The sequence below is a fragment of the Anabas testudineus genome, chromosome 1 (assembly GCF_900324465.2).
Source record: "Anabas testudineus chromosome 1, fAnaTes1.2, whole genome shotgun sequence".
Classification (NCBI taxonomy): domain Eukaryota; kingdom Metazoa; phylum Chordata; class Actinopteri; order Anabantiformes; family Anabantidae; genus Anabas; species Anabas testudineus.
The window spans coordinates 9,667,424-9,687,657 of NC_046610.1; the positions used below are offsets into that span (position 1 = coordinate 9,667,424).

At 39.9% G+C, this 20,234-nt stretch overlaps 3 protein-coding genes across 6 annotated transcripts in view; 2 read left to right on the plus strand and 1 right to left on the minus strand.

Moving 5' to 3' along the window:
- The window catches only part of coro2a (coronin, actin binding protein, 2A), a 30,679-nt gene extending 22,997 nt beyond the window's left edge, over positions 1-7,682 (plus strand). For both annotated transcript variants that reach the window (XM_026360014.1, XM_026360016.1), the window contains exons 6-12: positions 508-624; positions 1,461-1,565; positions 1,661-1,757; positions 2,489-2,601; positions 2,713-2,803; positions 2,929-3,188; positions 3,293-7,682. In XM_026360014.1, the coding sequence (XP_026215799.1) occupies positions 508-624; positions 1,461-1,565; positions 1,661-1,757; positions 2,489-2,601; positions 2,713-2,803; positions 2,929-3,188; positions 3,293-3,430 (921 nt within the window). In that variant the 3' untranslated portion in view covers positions 3,431-7,682. The remainder of the gene's footprint in view (positions 1-507; positions 625-1,460; positions 1,566-1,660; positions 1,758-2,488; positions 2,602-2,712; positions 2,804-2,928; positions 3,189-3,292) is intronic.
- A 1,544-nt stretch (positions 7,683-9,226) lies between these two features.
- On the minus strand, positions 9,227-15,885 carry anp32b (acidic (leucine-rich) nuclear phosphoprotein 32 family, member B). Of its 2 annotated transcripts, none has more exons than XM_026360872.1 (7): positions 15,193-15,885; positions 12,734-12,883; positions 12,513-12,635; positions 11,936-12,128; positions 11,673-11,797; positions 11,497-11,563; positions 9,227-9,886 (listed from the first exon to the last, which is right to left on the minus strand). In XM_026360872.1, exons 1-7 carry the CDS (start codon positions 15,244-15,246, stop codon positions 9,807-9,809), a joined length of 792 nt encoding a protein of 263 aa, XP_026216657.1. In that variant the 5' UTR covers positions 15,247-15,885; the 3' UTR covers positions 9,227-9,806. The 2 variants fall into 2 exon arrangements, with proteins under 2 accessions (XP_026216657.1, XP_026216655.1); XM_026360870.1 differs by having other exon boundaries at positions 9,227-9,889; positions 15,193-15,879.
- Positions 15,886-17,443: 1,558 nt separating this feature from the next.
- Positions 17,444-19,725, plus strand: hemgn (hemogen). Of its 2 annotated transcripts, none has more exons than XM_026360868.1 (4): positions 17,444-17,604; positions 17,933-18,023; positions 18,447-19,039; positions 19,219-19,725. In XM_026360868.1, the coding sequence occupies exons 1-4, from the start codon at positions 17,541-17,543 to the stop codon at positions 19,323-19,325; spliced, it is 855 nt and encodes a 284-aa protein (XP_026216653.1). In that variant the 5' UTR covers positions 17,444-17,540; the 3' UTR covers positions 19,326-19,725. The 2 variants fall into 2 exon arrangements, with proteins under 2 accessions (XP_026216653.1, XP_026216654.1); XM_026360869.1 differs by having other exon boundaries at positions 17,933-18,011.
- The last annotated feature ends 509 nt before the right edge of the window (positions 19,726-20,234 follow it).

The following is a 20,234-nucleotide window of genomic DNA, read 5'->3' on the forward strand; positions in this document are numbered from 1 at the left end:
TTACTTTAAAATGTCTGATCTTAAAGTCAATTTAGACCAAACAGCTCCAGATATTTTTCAGTGAAAATCAGTAAAGCTTCAAAAAGAACTTCAATCAGTGTTTCATAGCTTCTGATAGAGTATAGCAGAAGTGTGAGGGCCCTGCACCTTCTCCTCCTCCTAGGCCGGGCTAACGAGGCACTTATCCAGCACCACACAGCCAAAACTGACACTTCAGGCTTTGAGTGACCCACAGTGTAACTTCACAGACCTCAGGGTCACCAGCCAGTAACACCCAGACATTAGTCCACTCTCACTCGCCTTCGCCTGACAAACAAGTTCCCAGGGACAAGAAAGAAACATTACATCACACTACCATGAAACCGACGGTTTAGAAGCGAGTACTGAAACTAGGAAGCTGTTATTACATCACTGAAAGCTATTTCAGATAGTTTTATATCACTTTCATCTTTCACTTGTACGTATCAAATATTTAATGTGCTCGACTCATGTCTCCTGTGTCTGCAGGAAGCCAACTGCAAGACACACAAAGCCAGTAAGGTGTTGATCCTGAGTAATATGAAGATGCTCTTCACATCAGGCACTTCACGCTGGAACGACCGACAGATAGCTCTGTGGGATCAGGTGAGAGCAACCGAACAACTACTGAAACCAACACGTACACTGTGTGGAATAATGCTTAATAGCTTTTTTTTTATTTAGGTTTGTTTTTTTTTGTGTTTCATTGTCTTAATTAGCTGGATGGAGCTGGATCAGGTGTCATTATGTAGAATTTCAGTCATGTGATGAAACATACGATCACTTGCTATCAGATGACTGTAGTTCCACACTTCAGGTGACACCTGAACTGCTGCTCCTGGTCTCCATTAACGTACTGATAAACACCATGAGGCGCGTTTTAATTACCTGAAAAAACAACGATAAAATGATGTTTAGAGGAAGTATTTTCTTTTTTCTTTTGATACCTGAGGTACATTTTCCTTCAGAACAGAATGTGTGTAACGTTTGGGTGCACGACCACTGATGATCATAGTTTTTCCAGTCCTGCGTAACTGCCTGTCAGCACTACACCATAAAAGGTTTCACACTACTCTGCCACCTAGTGGACAAATGAGTGGACGAGCTAAAACACTCATTGATGCACCTGAAGAATTCACTGTGCACGTCTTTGAAGAAGAGCTCAAGTTATTTTCCTCTTGATTATGTCCGTGCCACGTGTGCGCTTGTAAAAAATAGTGTGTTTGGCAGACGGGTGTGTTTTGATATGCGAGAGCATATCGTGTATGGAGGATTATGGCTAAAGCAAGGATTAGGGTTGGAGCACTTAGTGATTTTAATTCAGCATTGTAGAGTGCTTCTTGTGCCTTTGACTTAGATTTAAATGATTAAGTGATATCAGGGGATTTTGTACATGTTTCGGGTGCTTAAGTGCCGTTTCTGATCTCTGTGTGTGTTTGCAGGACGATTTGTCTGTGCCATTGTTGGCAGAAAACCTGGATGGTTCGTCGGGAGTCATCTTTCCTTTCTACGACCCTGACACACACATGCTTTATCTTGCTGGAAAGGTGGGTCTTTAAGAGGAACCAGAGACTGTCCACACATTCATACCCTAAATATTTTGAACATTATTGTAACTAAAATGTTTCTTGTCTCTTGTCAGGGAGATGGAAATATCAGGTACTATGAGATCAGCTCAGAAAAACCCTACATCCACTATCTAACAGAGCACCGCTCGCACTTACCACAGAAGGGGATGGGTAGGTAACAAACGAAAACAGTAACGCACAGAAATCTCAGTCAATTTGAAACATCAGCCACACCGCTGCTGATTAATTTGTGACTATTAAAACTCTACTGTTCTGATTTATTTTCTTAGTTTAATTGTGTGAGATGTTAAATCCAGTTTGGAAAGAGCCTCTGTTCTGGCCGTAGTGTCACTCCAGCACCTGTAAGCAAAGCTACTGTGCAAATAAGCTTCTGATATTTGAATATCCAAACCAGCTGATCAAGGCAAAGTCATACAGCCTGACCTTTACTAGCTTGAGTTGCATCCTGCAGAGAGACATTAAACTCAGCTATGACTCGCTATGTTTCACAAAATTACTAGTAGAAAATGTATACACAGCATACAAGTCACGACTGTACATGCTATGTATTTATATACAGAATAGCTTCTGTTACTGTGGTTGTTCCTCAGAGGATCGCTGAGCTGTAAAACTAGACATAGCAGAGTATAACTCTAACTAAAACCTTGTAATGATGGTATGTCTGCAAGGCCAGCAGTGTAATAACTAGTGTGTAATGATCAACTGGCCACTAGCAGAATGCATGAAAAATGTTTATAGCTTCTCTGAACTGCAGTGTGAACGGGCTGTGCACTGCGTTTTGCACATATATGAACTTTGTGTTTTCTTATTTCTGTACATTAATAAATTAAACTATATTATCCTCTACGCCCGCTAAATACGTTTTCATGCCGTTGTGGCAGGTGTGATGCCAAAGAGAGGTCTGGATGTGAGCTCGTGTGAGGTGTTCAGGTTCTACAGACTGGTGACAATCAAGAACCTCATTGAGCCGCTGTCTATGATCGTACCCCGCAGGGTAAGAGTACATTCACTCCCCCAGGGGATATACTGTAATACTGTAAGAGAAGCACATTACTGTTTAGTTTATGAATTTAGAGAAGTGGTTGAACTGTGTCTGTGTTTCCAGTCGGAGTCATACCAAGATGACATCTATCCAATGACGCCTGGTAACAGGCCTGCTTTGACTGCAGAGGAGTGGCTCGGTGGCATCAACAAAGGTCCGAAAAGATGTGTGCTTGAGTGTGTGTGATGTGCATTTGTATGTTTGGACCTGTAGAGGCCTTCTGCTGTTGCCAGATTATGTAAGTCATCTCTCTTCTGGTCATCGTCTTTGTCTCCTTAGACCCTGTGTTGATGTCGCTGAAGCCCGGAAGTCAAGTAGCACAGTCGTATTCAGAGATGAACAAAGGGCTGGGGAATTCACTGGACACTCGCAGGTCTCAGAGCAGACCCGGCATGCTACAGCTGGCATACATTCAGGACCAACTGGGAACCAAAGACGGCAAAGAGGACAGCGGCCACACAGGCGAAGAAAGGAGTCAGACGGCCGTTAGCAACGGAGAAGACCTTGCACTTTGCTCTCCTCCGAGGACAGAGAATGAGGTACTGAATGACTCTGGTGTTTCTGCCTGTAGGGTGATCCTCTGGCTTAATATTAACACCCTTAAATACATTCATGGTTGTTGTGTTTGTGCTTTTGTCCACAGCTGCGCCTCAAGTTCCACAAACAACAGGAGGAAATCCGGCGGCTAAGGGAGCTCCTCAACCAGAGGGACGTGCGCATCAAACAGCTGGAGCTGGAGATCAAGAACGTCAAAAACTCCCAGCCCCAGAGCTCCCTCTAAGACCTGCCCTTTTTTCTGTTTGTCACCATCACCTCCTGAAAGGACACATACATTACTATACAAACTTAATAACCCCATTTTCAAACTACCACACTCTCTGTAAAGTCCTGACGTGCCGAGTCGCCCCGTACTCGCTGCACAGAGGCGATTCGTTTTGTCATTCCACACGAGGTGCACATATTCTTTGTTCATGTACACACACTGAGTCTTCGTCGGCAGGAACACGTTTTAACACTTGGACCTTTTAACCATTCCCTCGTTTTTTTTCTTTTGTACGGTTCAGAGCTATGCAAGTTTATTGTAGCTTTTAACTTTTTTATGCTCTTTGTAGATGAGACACAGGGTGTTTGTGCCTGTCCTGAGTGAATGTTGCGACTGAGTGTTGTTTGAAAGTTGTTGCAGGGCAAGAGCAGACATCCTGTGTGATTGTAATGATGATGCTGAATTTATTTTCTAAGCTTGATTTTTTTTTTTATTTTGATTTTTTTTTTTTAATATTTAAACTACTGTAAGTGATGATTGTGGTTGTGTTTAACATTTGCGTGCTTGAATGAGAGTGTGGGGGGGGGGAGGTGATATCACAATCCCAGCTGTGATCTGCCATCCCACTGAGCTTCCTTTTATTTTTTATTATTATTATTGGAAAGACAATTTGAGAAAAATCAATCCATTTCACAGCAGCTGTTGTGAAAGCCAATGCTGTAACTGATGCCATGTAGCAGTTTTAATCTTAATTTTTATATTTATTTGAAAATACAGTCAAAGAAGATACAGTTCAATCAGCACTCATTATAATCGAGATTGTGGTTTTCAAAAATGCTGTTTTTAAAAAAGGGGAAATAGGCTGTTTGCCTTTTTTCTGATGCAGAGACACCGTGAGGAAACTGCTTAAAGCCATAATAGCAAGAGAGTACTGCACCACGTTTAGTTTATCCTGTGTTACACTACTGTAGCTTCCAGATATTAGAGTGTTTTCTAATTTGCTTTTGTAAAGAAAAAGATTAATTCACACTGGGGCTTTTTGTTAATATCATGTTGGAGGATTTATAGACACAAGAAGCTGCAGATTGTAAAATGAAGTTTAGATATTTAAAATTCTGCATTGTTTTGTGGGCATCTGTCATATTTGGCTCATTTTGTTGCGTTGTTTTATCAAATGACACACAGGTGGATGTGATCGACTCAGCAGAGGCCTGTTCACCTCTGCAGCCACTGTTCACCCGTTATTAATTTGGCTGTGCCTCAAGTTTCCAGCTGAACATTTCTTATCACTTATCACTGTTATAGTAGGAAACATGGGATTGTTATTCTGAAAAGCATCAACTCATGGCTAGACTGAAAGTTTATAAGTGATCAGTGCGGGCCATTCTGAAATCTGGATCACTTGCATCCAGAGCAGAATCAGGCCGAGCCTTATTAATGACTTGGTGCAGAATCTGAAATACTTCTTCTTGATTTTGAATGATGTCATAATTGTCTCCTTGTGTATTTAAAATCCTCAAACTTTCAGGTATATTCCTATTGCAAAAACGTAAATTAAACTCTCTTTACTGTGCACACCCAAGCAAAAGCTTGTCGGATGGTTAAATTCCTTATTTCTCCGCTCAATAAGTGCTTGTCTTGGCTTTCAACAGTCCTTATTTGGAGATTGAATTTGCTAGTAAGTGGTCGTTAAATAGAGATTGTTGTGAACTCGTGTCAGTAATAGGCAGAAAACAAGCCAAATACCTGCAAGTAAGCAAGAGTACTTTGATGGCTGAACAGTTATTCAATAAATCTGCGTTTATCCTACAGAAAAAGAACAAGTCACATAACAAATCAAGTTTTCAGACAAGGCACTCTGTGTCAAAAGGATGATTACTACCAATGAAATCTTGAAGAATTCAGTAAACATGTAACAACACCACATACACATGGTAAACACTAAGATTAAGGGCAGATTATCTAGTATATTATTATATACTGATAGATTCATATTGTCTATAATGAACAACAAAACCCAGTGGTAGCATGTAGAGAATACCACTGGATAGGGAGTAGTTTTTGTACTACAGTTTTAAAGGCTTGTGCAGTAAAAATATGTTTTTCCTCAGTGAACTTCTGAATGCTGTTCATATTCTGAGTGGATCTTAAACCTAGTGAACGAATGACCACACAGGCTTTCATTCATGTTGTGAGAAGCACGAGCTCTGTAGTTATATTCTAGATCTGGCTCCCACTTTGAGTAAAAAGGATGATGCGTGGAAACTGCCACACAAACTGGTTTCAATACAATGGTGATCTGTGGCCCCTTTGACCTCTGGCGGGACAGTTCTAGCACAGCCGTGCCGGGGTAAACTAACCACTGCTGCTGCTAGTGGACAGGTCACGTTGCCAGTGTGTGCTGCTGTTTTAAAGTTGGTCAGATGCTGATTGTTCACAAGTGTTACACCCATCTAAATTATTTTCACATAAAAATTATAAAAATTATAGTCACATAAACATTTTGGACTGTTTAATCATCCAAATACAAACAGAACTTAATTAAACTCCCGATTTTTCCATCCCCAAAAAATATTTTATTTGTATTTTGTGGAGTATTTCAGCCTATGAAGTTAGCTTGGAAAGGCAAATAAAAAATGTTTAAGAAATCTGCCAAAAATGAGCAAAAGAGCTTGAATTCAGTGCATGATGACGTTTATACAATAAATACACATGTAGGAAACAGCATATCATTAGCTAAATAACAGTAGCAGCTGTTATTTTTCTAATCAATCAAATACGGTCTGTTTCTAATCAGGTGACGTGAAAACACCACTGAGGGTGGACCTCGGGTGCACAGGGCCTTCAAAACATGTATGAAATACATATTTACAGTAGAACACAAGATTACAGTTTTGTTAATGTGACACTCAACTAATTGAACTAAACTGTGTCATATTTTTTATTATATTTATTTTTAGCTTCATTTTCTGATCAACCTCGGGACGATTCTCAAGTAGTGTAACACAGTTTGCTTATGTTTAGTAAATATAAACTTGGTGCAGGTTTCACAACGATGTTTTTGGCTTGTCTGTGGCGTTAGCACCGTCTTAATCTTGCTGGTCTATTAGTAGATAGACCGCTTCACAAAATGTATTTTAAGCCAAGGTGGAGATACTGTATATCAGGAATTTCAAACACTGTTCATCTCCTCCTTCCTGCTTGTTGAGTAGAATTAGACATGTTGCAAATGCACCACCGCTGTCAGCAACATCAAATTAAAATAATAAAATATAATATAAACATAAACATAAATAACATCAGTTTAGCTAATAACATAATAAATGCAGCTACAGTTTTGTTTAGCTCCACTAGAAATTAGCACTATATCATCTCATATTGTTTGCGCACATTTTTCCATTGTGTCGTGAATGCAGCATAACTTTGACCTTATCCCTGTTTCCATGGTAACATTCAATCACACCTCCTGATTGGTGGCATTATCCAGATGTATATGTTGATATATATGTTAATGCTATTTTTAATACAAATTACAGTTTCTTTAATGCTTCCCTGAGAATAACCTGTTTATTAATTTATGATTTCTGATATTTCTTGTGCGGTTTGTTTATATTTTCCAATGTTTTTCAGTTAAAAAGTCATGATTTAACCCGAATCTAAGGATTACACACCTTTGTGCAGCAGATGGAAACCAATTAGGTAAATCTAAGCCATGAAATCAGAGTCCTGTCTGCTCATACCAGACCACGAATGGCTGTACAGGCAAAACCTCTGATTGTAATGAATTAAGCAATTTATTGTTGAATTCTCACTTTTTATTCATTTGAGGACAAATTGTGCATTTTGTTGTCAAACGTTACACGGTGTCACATAAAGGGCGACTCCACTGATGACAGCTTTGTTCCTGTTATACTTTGGGAGTACATGTACTGTATATGAATGGTATTAAACTTTTTAAAACATCTGTCTGCTTCTAGCTGAAAAACTCCTCCAGATGACATCATGTGGAGGAGCTCTGAAAGAAGCAGGTCTGTGTAGTACGAGCAATCAGATGACGTGATGCGTTTTATCAGAGAAAACTCCTCCAGATGTTTTTCAGCTAAAAGCAGAGGGGAGTATTTTGCTATTTTTATACCTGCACTCGCCAAACTAGAACCACAGGAAGTTTAACATGAACGACTGTTTGTCAGGAGGATTATTTCTCAGCCTGTGAAAACAGTGGAATAATGTTTTTTTTTTCTGTGACTGTAAAGAAAGTTTGATCAAATCATGAGGCTTGTCTCAGTTTGTGTGTTTAGGCTGACAGCTTTATAACAGAAGGTGTAGAAGTTGAAAGACATCTGCGTTTACCTGGAGGCAGGGCAGGTCTGAAGAAAAACAGTTTATGGCTGCATCATGGGAAATGTAGTTATGACCTATATCAGAGACCAAAAGTCAAGATTTCGGCCTTTACTGCCAGATTTTGATCATACATTTAAAGACAGTTTCCTGTGAACCATCTAACTTCATTTAAGTGCAATAATAAAGGAACATTTTAAACTGATGAATGATTGAATTTGTTCCACATTCACACTTTTGGGAGACGCTGCACTAATTGCAAATTACTGTGTGACAAAATCATTCCCTCAGTAGATCAACAAACTCATATCCTTTAATTTTTTAGGGGATAACACTGTGTCATTACCTAAAAAACAATTATTAATTAAACATTTATTAACAACAGCCAGTGTATTTTGACTGACTTCACATACATTTTTATTCAATTACTATCTTCATAATTCTGTTTATGTACTAAAGGTTTTAACGCCCCCTCTTTTTAATGTTTCTTTTAAACTACATGTAAAAATATTATTGACATAAAATCAATTAGTTTTTTTAATGGTTTCTTTCTGGGAAATCTGTTTTTCTGTTTGTTGACCTCTGGTAGAGCAGAATTGAAATATAAAACACACATACAGCAGTGTACCTTGCAAGACCTCCAGCTTTCTTGGTTATTTGCTATTTCAAACATATGGAAGGAGACATTTTCAATCTGTCATGACTGTCTTGTTTTTTGTTTTAAAAGCAGGCCCTGTGAGACCAGCCACTGGAAACTTTTTAAAACAATTATTAGCTCTTCAAAACACAGTAATATGATTTAGTCGCCATTTCCGAGCTTAGTATTAAAATAAAGGAGTACTGGGTCTCAGGGTAACATTGCTGCATCTGTAAAGAAAAAAACTCTTGTCCATACATATTTATTCAGTTTTTGTTTCAATAAACCACCTGACATAATCAGGATCATGCTATACACAAAACATATTTTTCCTCCTAACATTGCCGTTTGTCCTGGACAGTTTTTCCTCTTCAGCCATAAAGATGAAGCAACTTTACAAGATTTGACTGGTCACAGCTCACAGATATTTGCGGTGTATAGCGGACACTCCATCACCGGTGGTTGGGAATCCCTGTTGCGCTCCTGTTTCCTTCCCATAGTGGAGAAAATCATGATCATGAGGTGGTAAATTTTCCTTCCTGTTCCTAAAAGAGGAAATTCTAAACTAAAATCAATATATACACATAACTTATTATAGCAGCCATGTTATTTCCAAACTAATTTGTATATAACAATTGAATAGAGATCGACTTGTAAAATATCTAAACTTACCTTTCCGGACTACAGGTTTTCTATGTACAACACAGAACACGTTGAGGGGTTTATGAAATGAATGTGACCTATGAAGTTAATTGTGGGACACCAAGAAAGCGAGGCAGGAAGAGAGAAAAAGCACAAAATGTTAACATTTTATTTACAAAGTTGTTTTGTCATACAGAAAGTAAAAATGTAGCTACAACCTTGATTTGTGCAACAGGCAGCCACACTAAAAATCATGGCTCGCTGGTTGCACAGCTGCTATAGCAATAATTTTATTGGGAAAAATAAGGAACTGGAAAAAAAACAAAACAAAAAAAAGACAAAAAATGAGAAATAACCCAACAACAAAAAATAATTCATCCAACAAAATATTAAAAGCACAGACCCAAAACTAGATACCAGTCCCAAAGTCCTCACACGGGAATACACAAAGAAGGATCGACAGTGAAACTGTGGAATGCTGACTGGTGGGCTGCCTGAGAACCTCGGGGGCTGTGGGGTGGGTGAGGTGGAGGGTGTTGGGTGGCTCTCAGTTCCATGGGGGAGAAAAAAAAAAAAAAAAGGTGGAGGATGAGGGGGGCAGCTCCACTCGGCCCACCCATCCGGTACAGTCTTGCCCCATAAAAAAAGAGCTCAGAGCTGGGGGGGGGGGGGTGGTAGACGTGGATTACAAAGGCGTTGCGAGATGTAGGAGGGCGGATGTTCGGGTTTGTGGTGGAGAAAGGGAAACTCGGTCGGCTCTCATTTTCAGCTGTACTCTTAATCGTCATCATCGTCGTCCTCATCGTCGTCCTCATCCTCGGGGCCTCGCTTTCTCTTCTCGCCTTTGCCAGTTTCTGCTTCTGGGGAAAAAAACAAAAGTGTAAAGTTGAGTCTTGTCTTGATTTATCAGGTTGGTCCATAAACTTTTAAGTAAAATCCAATGACCTTTAGAACCAGAAGCAAAATTCCCATTAGAAGAAATCAGAACCAGTCGATTCTTTAAAGTTGCCACTGAATGTTGAAGCTCTAGATTTCTTTTTTTTTTTTTATCTACATAATATTAAAATAGCATGTGCTCATTCTCACAACAAAAGTTCTGCACTTATTTATTACCTATGTTTACTATTTAAACAGCATTAATATGTAAAACTTGGCCTTTAATAATAATTAACTGCTGACTCCCAGTGTTATTCGACAGATCCCCGCCCGGGTTCTTGAAGAGCGTGTTTAAAGACTTCAGAATGGTCACTATCATGTTTTGCTGTCCCTTCATGTTATAATGTTACAGGATTAGCAGCTCAAAATAAACAGTGCTAGATATGCATCTTCAGCACTGATAACTTTCACAATTTAGTCGGCCCTCTTTTCTTCACTGTCATGCTGGTTTTTATTCCAGTTTTTTTTTTTTTAATGCCGTTGTATTTTCTCATGAATGGTCAGTAATGTGTATTGACTATAGCTCCTGTCATGAGCCTGCATGAATGAGTATGTTTCAGCTGGCAACAAGTTATTTAACCCTAACTCATGCAGTGAGTAGCTTCTCATTTCTTAAACAAATGAGAAGCTACATGTCTGAAGACACATCCTGTCATGGAAAAGATGTTAATCTGTTTTGGAAAAGTCAAATTAAATTAAATTAAAGTCAAATTATCAATGTATACTTTTGGCATATACTTTTGTACTATTGACATGAAGTAAAGAAAACATCTAAGGAGATTGATGAAACTACTAAAACTGGGTTAAGAACTGTTCAGTGGAAGAAGGTCATGTGGTCTGATCAGTCCAGATTTATCCTGTTCCAGAGTGATGGGTGCATCAGGGTAAGAAGAGAGTGCCTACTGTACAAGCCTGTGGGGGCAGTGCCATGATCTGGGGTTGCTGTAGTTGGTCAGGTTTAGGTTCAGCAACGTTACGTGCCCAAAGAATGAGGTCAGCTGAATGAACAGGTTATTCCAGCGATGGATTTTTTTCTTCACTGATGGAACGGGCAAGATGATACTAAATACCAGGATTCATCATGCTCAAATTGTGAAGTTCAGGGAGCATGAAACATAATTCTCATACATGGATTGGCCACCACACAGTCCAGACCTCAACCCCATTGAGGTGCACTATGCCCGGTGAATGCGATAATGCGATGCCATAATCCTAAACCTAACCCTAAGCTTAAGGAGTTCCAACATATTAGAGTGTGTGACTTTTGTTGGACAGGCAGTGTATTACTCCTGGTGTTAACTTGCTTCTCTGCATTGTATTGTAGGTATTGCATGGATTCTTCAAAAGAAAAATCAATTAAATCCGGCATCATAACTAAAACACACTTCATGCAGATGTCTTGCCTTGAGGAGAGTTTCTGCTACAGTTAGTGTTGACATAAGTTTTTGGGGGATGGAGGGTTTTAATGTAATTTTTAAAAATGAGTTCAACATTTTTGTATATAGTTGTTCTTTAAGGAGATGGTACATACCGTCTTCATCATCATCATCATCTTCATCGTCTTCATCTCCTTCTCCACCCTGGCCAAAGTCTTCCTCCTAAACACAATTATTAATGTTACAAAACAAACAAACAAACAAACAAACAGTGCATCTCAACTTGTTGAGCTAACAATATAAGACAAATGCCCCTTTCTAAAATTCTTACCTCGTCTTCTCCGCTGACTTCCTCGTCATCCTCTTCTCCTTCTACCTCCTCTTCGTCTTCCTCATCTTCCTCTTCCTCATCAAAGTCCTCCTCCTCTCCATCCTCGTCTTCTTCCTCCTCTCCCTCTGCAACAGACAGACGAAGATAAATTAAACAATCAGTAAAATTACATTCCAGAAAAGATCATTTCAGCTCGTCTGGACTAAAACACACCACTGTAACAGTAAAATCTAAGCAGTTTAAAACTGTCAGTAACACCTTACCTTCATCTTCATCATCATCTACGCCCTCGCCGTCCACCTCTCCGTCAGAGTCAGAGGCTTCCCTGTCCTCGATGTCATAACCATCCAGGTAGGTGAGCTGGGGCAGGAGCTTGAACACACTCTCTCTGTAGTCGTTCAGGTTTGTCACTTCACAGTTGAACAAGTCCAAACTCTTCAGGTTATCCAGCTTTTTCTGTTGATCAAACGCAGCGAAGCACTGATGAGAAACCGCTGCTGTACTACCACATGTCATCTTGAAATAGCGCTACTAGATAACAATCTGCATACTGTGAATGAGGCTGAGTGATACTAACCTGTACGGCCTGTTTTATTATTGCTAGCTGCATTGGGAAACTACAGATAGTGTACCGTACAGGGTCAGTAAAAGAAGAAAAATGGTTGTCTGCAGGCTGTATCAACTGTCACGATACAGCTGGTTGCACCACAAGACTTTCTATAACTACACTGCTTTAACATGAGAAACAGTAACACAAAACACCATGTCTGCCCAACTAAAATCATTTTGGAGACATGCAAATAGACGTACACTGGCTCTAGCAAATCTGCAAACACATACCAACGGTTCCAATGTGCTGATGTCTTTCAATTTGTTGCCACTCAAATTTAGATGTGTGAGGTTGGGTAGTTTCTCTGCTAAAACATCGAGGCCGCCACTGATTCTATTGTCGCTCAACTCCAGCTGAAACACAGAAGAGGGGGAAATATTATTGCAGCTGAAACAAAACAAAATGACTTTTTTTTTAAATAGATGTGTAAAAGTACAACTTTTTTCAATACCTTTTTGAGTTTCCCTAGTTTAGGCAGGTTGGACACTGAGATTAAGCCAACATTTATCAAACTGAGGAACTCCAGGTTGACAAACTCAGCTGTGAGGCCTTCGATTTTCCCTTCAACTGATCGACAATTGTCGAGGACGAGTTCTCGTACCTGAAATATAAATGTAATGTCACAAAGAGACACAATATGAATGCAATATAAAGAAAAGAAAAATAATATGGCAATATGCAATAATATGCATGCAACATAAGCATGCTTTTTTTTATTTATTTATTTATTTTTTTTAAATAGGGGAAGTTGCTATTTTGCAAAAACATGCAAACTAATTCCACACATTTTGGAGTTGGTGTAAAACATTAGAAGAACAAGTCTGAAGGCGGAGTTAGTTTGAGACACTTCACACTGGTTGCGCAATTCATTGCTCAACCACAAAAAAAAAAAAAAGTTGTTGCCAAACGTAAAACATCACGATTTGTCAACTTAAAAAAACACCAAAATGGACACAGCGCTCCCGTCTAAAAACACTCCGTCCCACTGTGTGTGTGGCTCGTTTATCCGGAGACGACATTGATTTCTTTGCAAAAGGGAAGAGCACGGCAGCAGCTTCCCATGGCCTGCTGATGCAGTCACTAATGACAAATGCAATGATTTTCGCGAGCTAGCTCGCTACAGGCTAGCCATTAAACGCTGCCGTGCAGGAGAGCCGCAGCTAGAGGTCTGTGTCCGCCATTAGCCAGCCCAACAGCAGCGGGAAGGATGGCGAGCACACCCTTAGTAAAGACGCTTTTCTTTTTTTATTTTCCCCGATAAACCAGCTTTCATGGGGGAAGTGGAGTACTCCTTGTCGAGCGAACGAGCGATATGTCCAGTTTGTTGCAGGTTTACTACGTCGTTTTCAGGTCGAAGCGGCGAAGGAAATATATTGAGAACGGAAATTTAGTAAAAACAAAGATGGAGACAGTTCCTCTCTCCCAGACCTTCAAAGACGACAGAATGACAACATGGCGACTCCTGAGACACAGTATGCAGTTCTCTGAGCGACTTCCATGGCGAAAACTGCTGTTTGTGGGCAGAGTAATTGTCGTGACTTACATATTAACCTACATGAGGCTGTTTTCCGATGTTGAATTTGGTTTTATTTTAGTGCATGAGCCGAGAGGAAGCGGCGGCCGTCGAGTTTTTTTTGGGGCAGCCCACGCATGAAGCGCGGTGCACCGGATCTCCGTGTCACTCATGCGGGCTGGCTCGGTTAAAACGAGCCGCTGGCCGACAAATCGACACGTTTAGTAGCACATAACAGCAAACTTAGCTTTAATGCCTAACTGGTGGATATTATTAATGTTTTATACGGTTTAAGACTGCAGCTGGATATATTTCATTGTCTCTGCCCGGTGTGGCGAAAGGGGGAATATGGCGGGAACAAAAATAGTTCTGTAGCTCCTGTCGGGTTGATTTTTATTTATTTATTTTTTGGGGGAAATTTCACATTTCTGCAGTATTTAAAGTGAAACCCGTGCAAATGCAAGGATATGAAACGATAACGTGGCTACTGTACAAGTGTGTAATGTTATTTAAAGGCATTCCCAGCTGCACACTCCCCTTTAAAAAACTTACAGCGGCTTAGAAAATGGCTCTAAACAAACCATTTAAAAGACGAACATGCGGCTGTTTCGCTGTAGTTTGTGTGGGGAAATGAGTGGAGTAACACGGGCTTCAAGTAGTCAAAGCTATGGATGACTCGTGAACCAAGTGACCAAGTGTTTTTTGTTGTCGCTGCTCAATCTGCCCATTTTGATATTATCCTCGGCTACAGCGATCACAAAAACGCGGCTGGTCCCCGGTGATCCCCTCGTTTACACACTACAAAACCTCTTTATTTCAGCCTTTAAGTTGTAAAGTGCATTTGTGATTTATTTTTTTTTTTAAAGAAAGGAGAGAGAGATAGATAGAGAGCACCGTTTAGCAGTTATGCTAGCAGCAAACATGGCTTCCAAGGTCTGTATAAAACATACCGCTCTGTGAAAGCCAAACGCGGCGCAGGAGGCTAAATTACTAATAAATCAGCGGAAAAAGAAGTTTGTTCAATGTGGCACCACGGTGGAGTCGAGCTGAACCGTGTGTGTGTGTGCACCACTGACCAAGGAGGCTGCGAAACTGTTAAAGCACTGCAATAATGCCAACAAGCTGGGGGGGGGGGGATCGCCGTCTCAAAGTAACGATTGAATATAGCTTTTCTCGTCTCGTTGCCCTTATACGCCCAATCCTGAACAGTATAGGGGATTAAGCTTGTTTATGCGAGTGTTTTTCCGCCCTGTTATAAACGAGAAACACAATCTTAAAGCCCATGTGGTCACCATTACGTTAGCCACACAGGTCACTCGCAAAGCAAAAAAAAGTAGCAAGCTAGCTAGCGAGGCTAGCCAGAAAACTAAGGGTTGGTTTTAAAAAGCACGACTCACATCAGACGGTGTCCTGTTTCTTAGCTCCAAGTGGATCCTCTTTTTCATGTCCATCCTGCCCTGTGAAAGTTTAACTTTTCTCTCTTGGGTTTTGGTGGGATCTTCAGTCCAAAGGCGAGAGATGCCCTAATGGAGGGAGAATATAGGACTGTATAATGAACTGAGCCAACGCTAAGTTAGTCGGAGAGAGGAGACAACCATGGAGGGAAACGGGACTGAAACAAAATATATGCTCAACAGCGCCATCTGCGTCCAGAAACGCCCATCGCCTGTATAAAGGCATTGCAGTCACAAAACATGACGCTGCCCCGAAACACAATTAGAATTGCCACTACTCCTGCAAGAGGAAAGTCCTGTGCGATGTTTTAATGAAGACAGGAGCTTATTAAGTCTGCACGTTCAGTGTTGTTAAATCAGTGGCTGCAGAACACATGCACACACAAAATGGCATTTCAACAAATGGAGTCCTATAAAGTAGGTCACACTTTACCTACCTAACTTAAAGGTTTCTAGTTTAAAAACATGCCAACATTTTGATATATGTAACTCCACAGTATTCACTGTGTTAGAGAGCAAACATCATACCTATTACCATGATAATGTTTTGAATATCACTCAAACTTGTTGGCCACTGAAGCCAAACGTCTTATTTGTTTTACCTCGGGTCCAGGGAATAAACGCATTGTAATCAGTGTGAGAGTGTTGGTCAATAAACTGCATATTAAACAAGTGATGTTGTGCTGTGTTAATTAATAAACACCACTTTCTTTTCAGTATTTGGACACATTGCTAAAAAAAAAAAAAAAAAAAGAAGGGGGTGTATTTGGTTTGCAGTAAAGAGAGCATTGTATATGCATATGGAAGGTAGGGCTCCCCCACCCCCCTTACTTCCTGACACACCAGGGCCCTGGTACACTTCAATAATAACTGTGAGATGCTGATTTTTCTAAATTGAAATACTTGTCCACAGTGAAATGTAGGCTGTTTATAAAAAATGATTTGTTTTTAAAGTCAGCAGTAGTAAAGGGCTGTAAAGCTGTACTATGCCATGGTAGAATAGCCTATAGTATCCTCTGTAAGTTATACATATACCTATATATATAGTGTAAACAGCTTTTAAAATCAGTATTTGGTAGTGGAGAGTGCACGCCAGAAGATGGCATTGTAATGTCTGCTTTGACATTTCTCAAACATGAGTTTCATTCACACTATTGGTGTCTCTTTACACGAGTGACCGCTTTTTTCTGCTTTTAGCTGTAACTCTTAATACGTATATTTAATATTTTTCTAAAGATATGCACACGTATGTCCATTCTTGTGTCCGTTGGGGGTTTGGGCAGCTGAAGACTTAACTGTGAGCAGTAACCTGTGGCCCTTTGACCAGCTGGAAGTCAACAGTGATACTGGACGTGCAAGTGATCCTCAATCCGACCATTACTTAGATATACTTACAGTTAACCTAATGCCATTTTATAGTGTGTGAATTGTTAGTTGCTCCTTCAATACACAAGCGAGTAAATTTCACAAGGGACCCTCACATTTCCCCTACAGTGCTGGAGGCAATTGGCAGTTAAGTGTTATTTACTCTGCAGCACAGCTTCTTTCTCTTGAGTGGCTCGAACACACACAGCAGAGCTCAATGTGTTGTGAGAAGATTGAGAACACACCCCAACTGAGCAGCTCTCCATATGTGAGATAAGATGGGTATGCCCGTACTCAAGATGAAGGCAGGATTTTTTGCAGGATTTCAGACGATCTTATGTTTTTTTTACAACATAGTCGTCTAGCTGGAGATTTTTATAATGTACACGGGATTAGAAAATAGTTTATGGTTATTTTTGCAGAAAGCAACATGTAGCTCGATGGAGCTTCATTCAAATTTCTCTGTACCTGTTTTGTACAGAGGCAATTTATACACAGGATAATCATCTTAATTGAGCCACAGTATGTTTATACATTTATTTTTACTATCAGCACATAAACGTTCCTGCTAAACAGAACATTTACATCCATTACACACACACACACACACACACACACATTCACACAGCAGTTTTGAAAGTCCACATACAGTATTTCTTCCTGTATTACTACATACATACTGTATTTTATCCCTATCACACAATGCACACACACACAACTTGCTCTACTCTCCGGCAGCGCTGTGCCAACTCCTCCAGCTTTACAAATATGATAAGACCAAAGCTGCAAGAACTCTCCCAGCGCTATGGTAATGGTTAACCAGATAATTCACTTAGGGGTGGGAATAGAAAACAGGGGTTATTCTGTCTTCTTTTCTGTACTTGCGCGCCTTCAATGAGTTGAATTTATTCATAGAAGGACTCAGAATGGAGGAGACGTTGCAACAAGAGAAAAAAGACTTGGAATATCAAAATCCAAATGATGACCAAGGTACGCTTTTCAGTGTCTTATTTTGAAATTGAGTACTCAAATATTTACGGTACACACAAGAAAGTTGAGTGAGCCAGTTGTTCGTTTGCATAATGCATGTTTTTGTTTGTTTGTTTGTTTTTGGTCAGCTCAGACCCAGAAGGCTTTTTTTATCAAGAGACAAGTTTATTCTATCTGTGTGGTTGCTCTTTAAAGACTCACAGTGTAAAGCAGGATGGGGTCTGTCACCTTAACCAGTACTGTTTAACAAATACTACTCTGTATATATAGTTTTTTTGTATGTTCTACTGGTTCATGTGATTAATCTGAAGGGGTTTCTGTGTTTAAGGTGGCATCCGTCGCAGATTACGGGACAGAGATCTGCTCAGGAAGAGAAAGGCTGAAGCAGAACAGAAGGAAACTAACCAGTGGGTTTTTGGGTAAAGTTATAGAAAAGCACAGTGAACTTTGGGGAAGTGACCTACATTTACAGTTTATCCATTTATAATTTGGAGTAGCCACGTTTGGTTTGGCAGTAAAGAAGAAGATGCATTACACGGTAGCTCTAAAACAAGAGAGAACATAAGTTTCATTAGGTTAGTAAGACTAATGAAGACAACTTCACAATGTGCTTTACAGTGCACGTAACGAACATTATCACCACCCTTGCAGCTTATCACTCCTCTGGTTTATATTGAATATGGGGCAAGAGGAAACCAAAGGTTGCTCTAGTGTTTCTATTGACTTCTCAGATCCAGGTGAAGGACTTTGGACTATTAGTTTTGCAAACGTATCACAAAGAGCTGGATCAGTGTCTCCTGCTGTTGAGCTCGATTACAATTGTTGTACTCTTTCACTTTCAGGTTGGAGAGCCAGAGGAAGAGACCAAGGGCTGATGAGAAGAGCGGCACAAAGAAGAGAGGCAGACCCCGGAAAACTGAACCCACACCAGAGATATCTGTCATTCAGGAAGAGGCAGCAGCAGCCCCGGAAGCTCCTGCAGTAGTGGCGGTGCCTGAACCTGCGGGGGTCATCCCAGATCAAACATCAGGATCCCTTACCCCATTACTTACTGTGGGTGGTGACACACTGGAATCACAACCAGCTTCTTCCCTCGCTGCCCCTGCTGTTGTGCCACTGCTTGGATCTGTCCAAAGCCCCGTCTTTGCTCCTGCTCTAACATCTCCAGCTCCAGTTAACCCAAGTCCAGCTGGTGTTCCTGCTCCATCTCCTGCAAAAAGTGTAAATACGGCTCCAGTTCCAGCACCAGATGCTGTTTCAGTTCCAGCTCTGTCCCAAGTCCCAGTCCCAGCTGCAGCTCCTGCTCCCCCGCTGGTGGAGACTCTCTACACGGAGTCTCAAGGCAGGGAGACCATTGACCAGGTCCTGATTGAGGACTTGGGTCCAGATGAGGAGGAAGACATCTCTCTATCACAAGAGAAAAGAGCTGATGAAGGTACAAAAGAAACATATATATATATATATATATATATATAATGTTCCTCTGAAACACTGCCTGGTTTAAGAGTTCTGTCTGTTTTTTTTTAAATAATATAATAAATAAATAAATGTAATAAATAAAGCTTTTTTTCTCTTAATGTTAACTATATAATGTTTGTCTGTCTTCTTTTATAGATTTGACTGAGACGCCGCAGATCAGTGTACCTGAACAAAACAAAATGTTCTCAGTTCCAACTTTGTCCTCTCCGCCTCCATCACAAGAATATCTCCCAGGAAATTAATTCTAATTGTCTCATAATACCCTTTTCATAGACTGCCTCAGTTCAGAACATGCCAAGCCAGACTACTTCTTTTTCTATCATAGCTTTTATTTGACTATTGTTTTGGTTAGTTTGCAGCCTGTTGGTTGAAGACAAGAAATGTCGAGGATATGCATTGCTTATTTGAAAAATGTATGAATTCAAACCAAGCCTGTATGCTTATTTATTCTTGGTTTGTGCTTCACTACGAAGCTTATGAAATCTATTTTTTACTTTGCATTTAGTCAACAGCAAGAGCCTGCTTTATTTTCAAAGTAAACAGGCCTTTATTAATGAAACTGGTAATGATGTAATTGTGGGTTTATTTGATCGAATTTTGTAAAAGTTGTTTTTCATCTAATAAAAGACACCAATTACTCTATCTGACTGTTGTCATTATTATCCGTCAACAACAGTAAAACAGGTGCAAATATATAATCAATAATAAAATAAAAGAGCTTGTTTCAATTTGTTGCGACTCTGCAATTCGTTTTGATTTTCAATGTATTGTCAAAATGTAGTTATTCCTGCATTTGTATTGTTTTATCATATGGAAAACAGGAGTGATAAGATACAATAATTTATACCCAATATTATCAAAACTATGGCCAAATCATGAATCACTGATAAATGTGAATTTTCTAACAACACACTTAGAAAAATATAATAAAAGTAAAAAGTATCTCTCACTGCTACAGTGTGAACAGAATATTATTAAAATTGTAAAATTGTGTAGCTAACTGTGGCTCTCATTCACTGTTTTGTATATTTTATCTGCCTTTTTGTAAAACTGTACTTTGTGCTTGTATGATATGTGTATTTCCCACTTAACTTTATTCTGTGTACACTGGTGGAAGTATTTTGATCCAGTGCAAGCAGCAATACCACAAT

Bases quoted from the DNA above. Each gene is read 5' to 3' on its own strand.
- anp32b (XM_026360870.1), bottom strand. From the start codon at position 15,246: ATGGACATGAAAAAGAGGATCCACTTGGAGCTAAGAAACAGGACACCG. The intron at 12,129-12,512 runs GTATGTGTTTGC...TTTGATCAACAG, and splicing joins TCAGCACATTGGAACCGTTG to AAAAAGCTGGATAACCTGAA. The intron at 9,890-11,496 runs GTATGTACCATC...TTTTTTCCCCAG, and splicing joins TGATGATGATGATGAAGACG to AAGCAGAAACTGGCAAAGGC.
- hemgn (XM_026360868.1), top strand. From the start codon at position 17,541: ATGGAGGAGACGTTGCAACAAGAGAAAAAAGACTTGGAATATCAAAAT. The intron at 17,605-17,932 runs GTACGCTTTTCA...TCTGTGTTTAAG, and splicing joins AAATCCAAATGATGACCAAG to GTGGCATCCGTCGCAGATTA. The intron at 18,024-18,446 runs GTAAAGTTATAG...TTTCACTTTCAG, and splicing joins ACTAACCAGTGGGTTTTTGG to GTTGGAGAGCCAGAGGAAGA.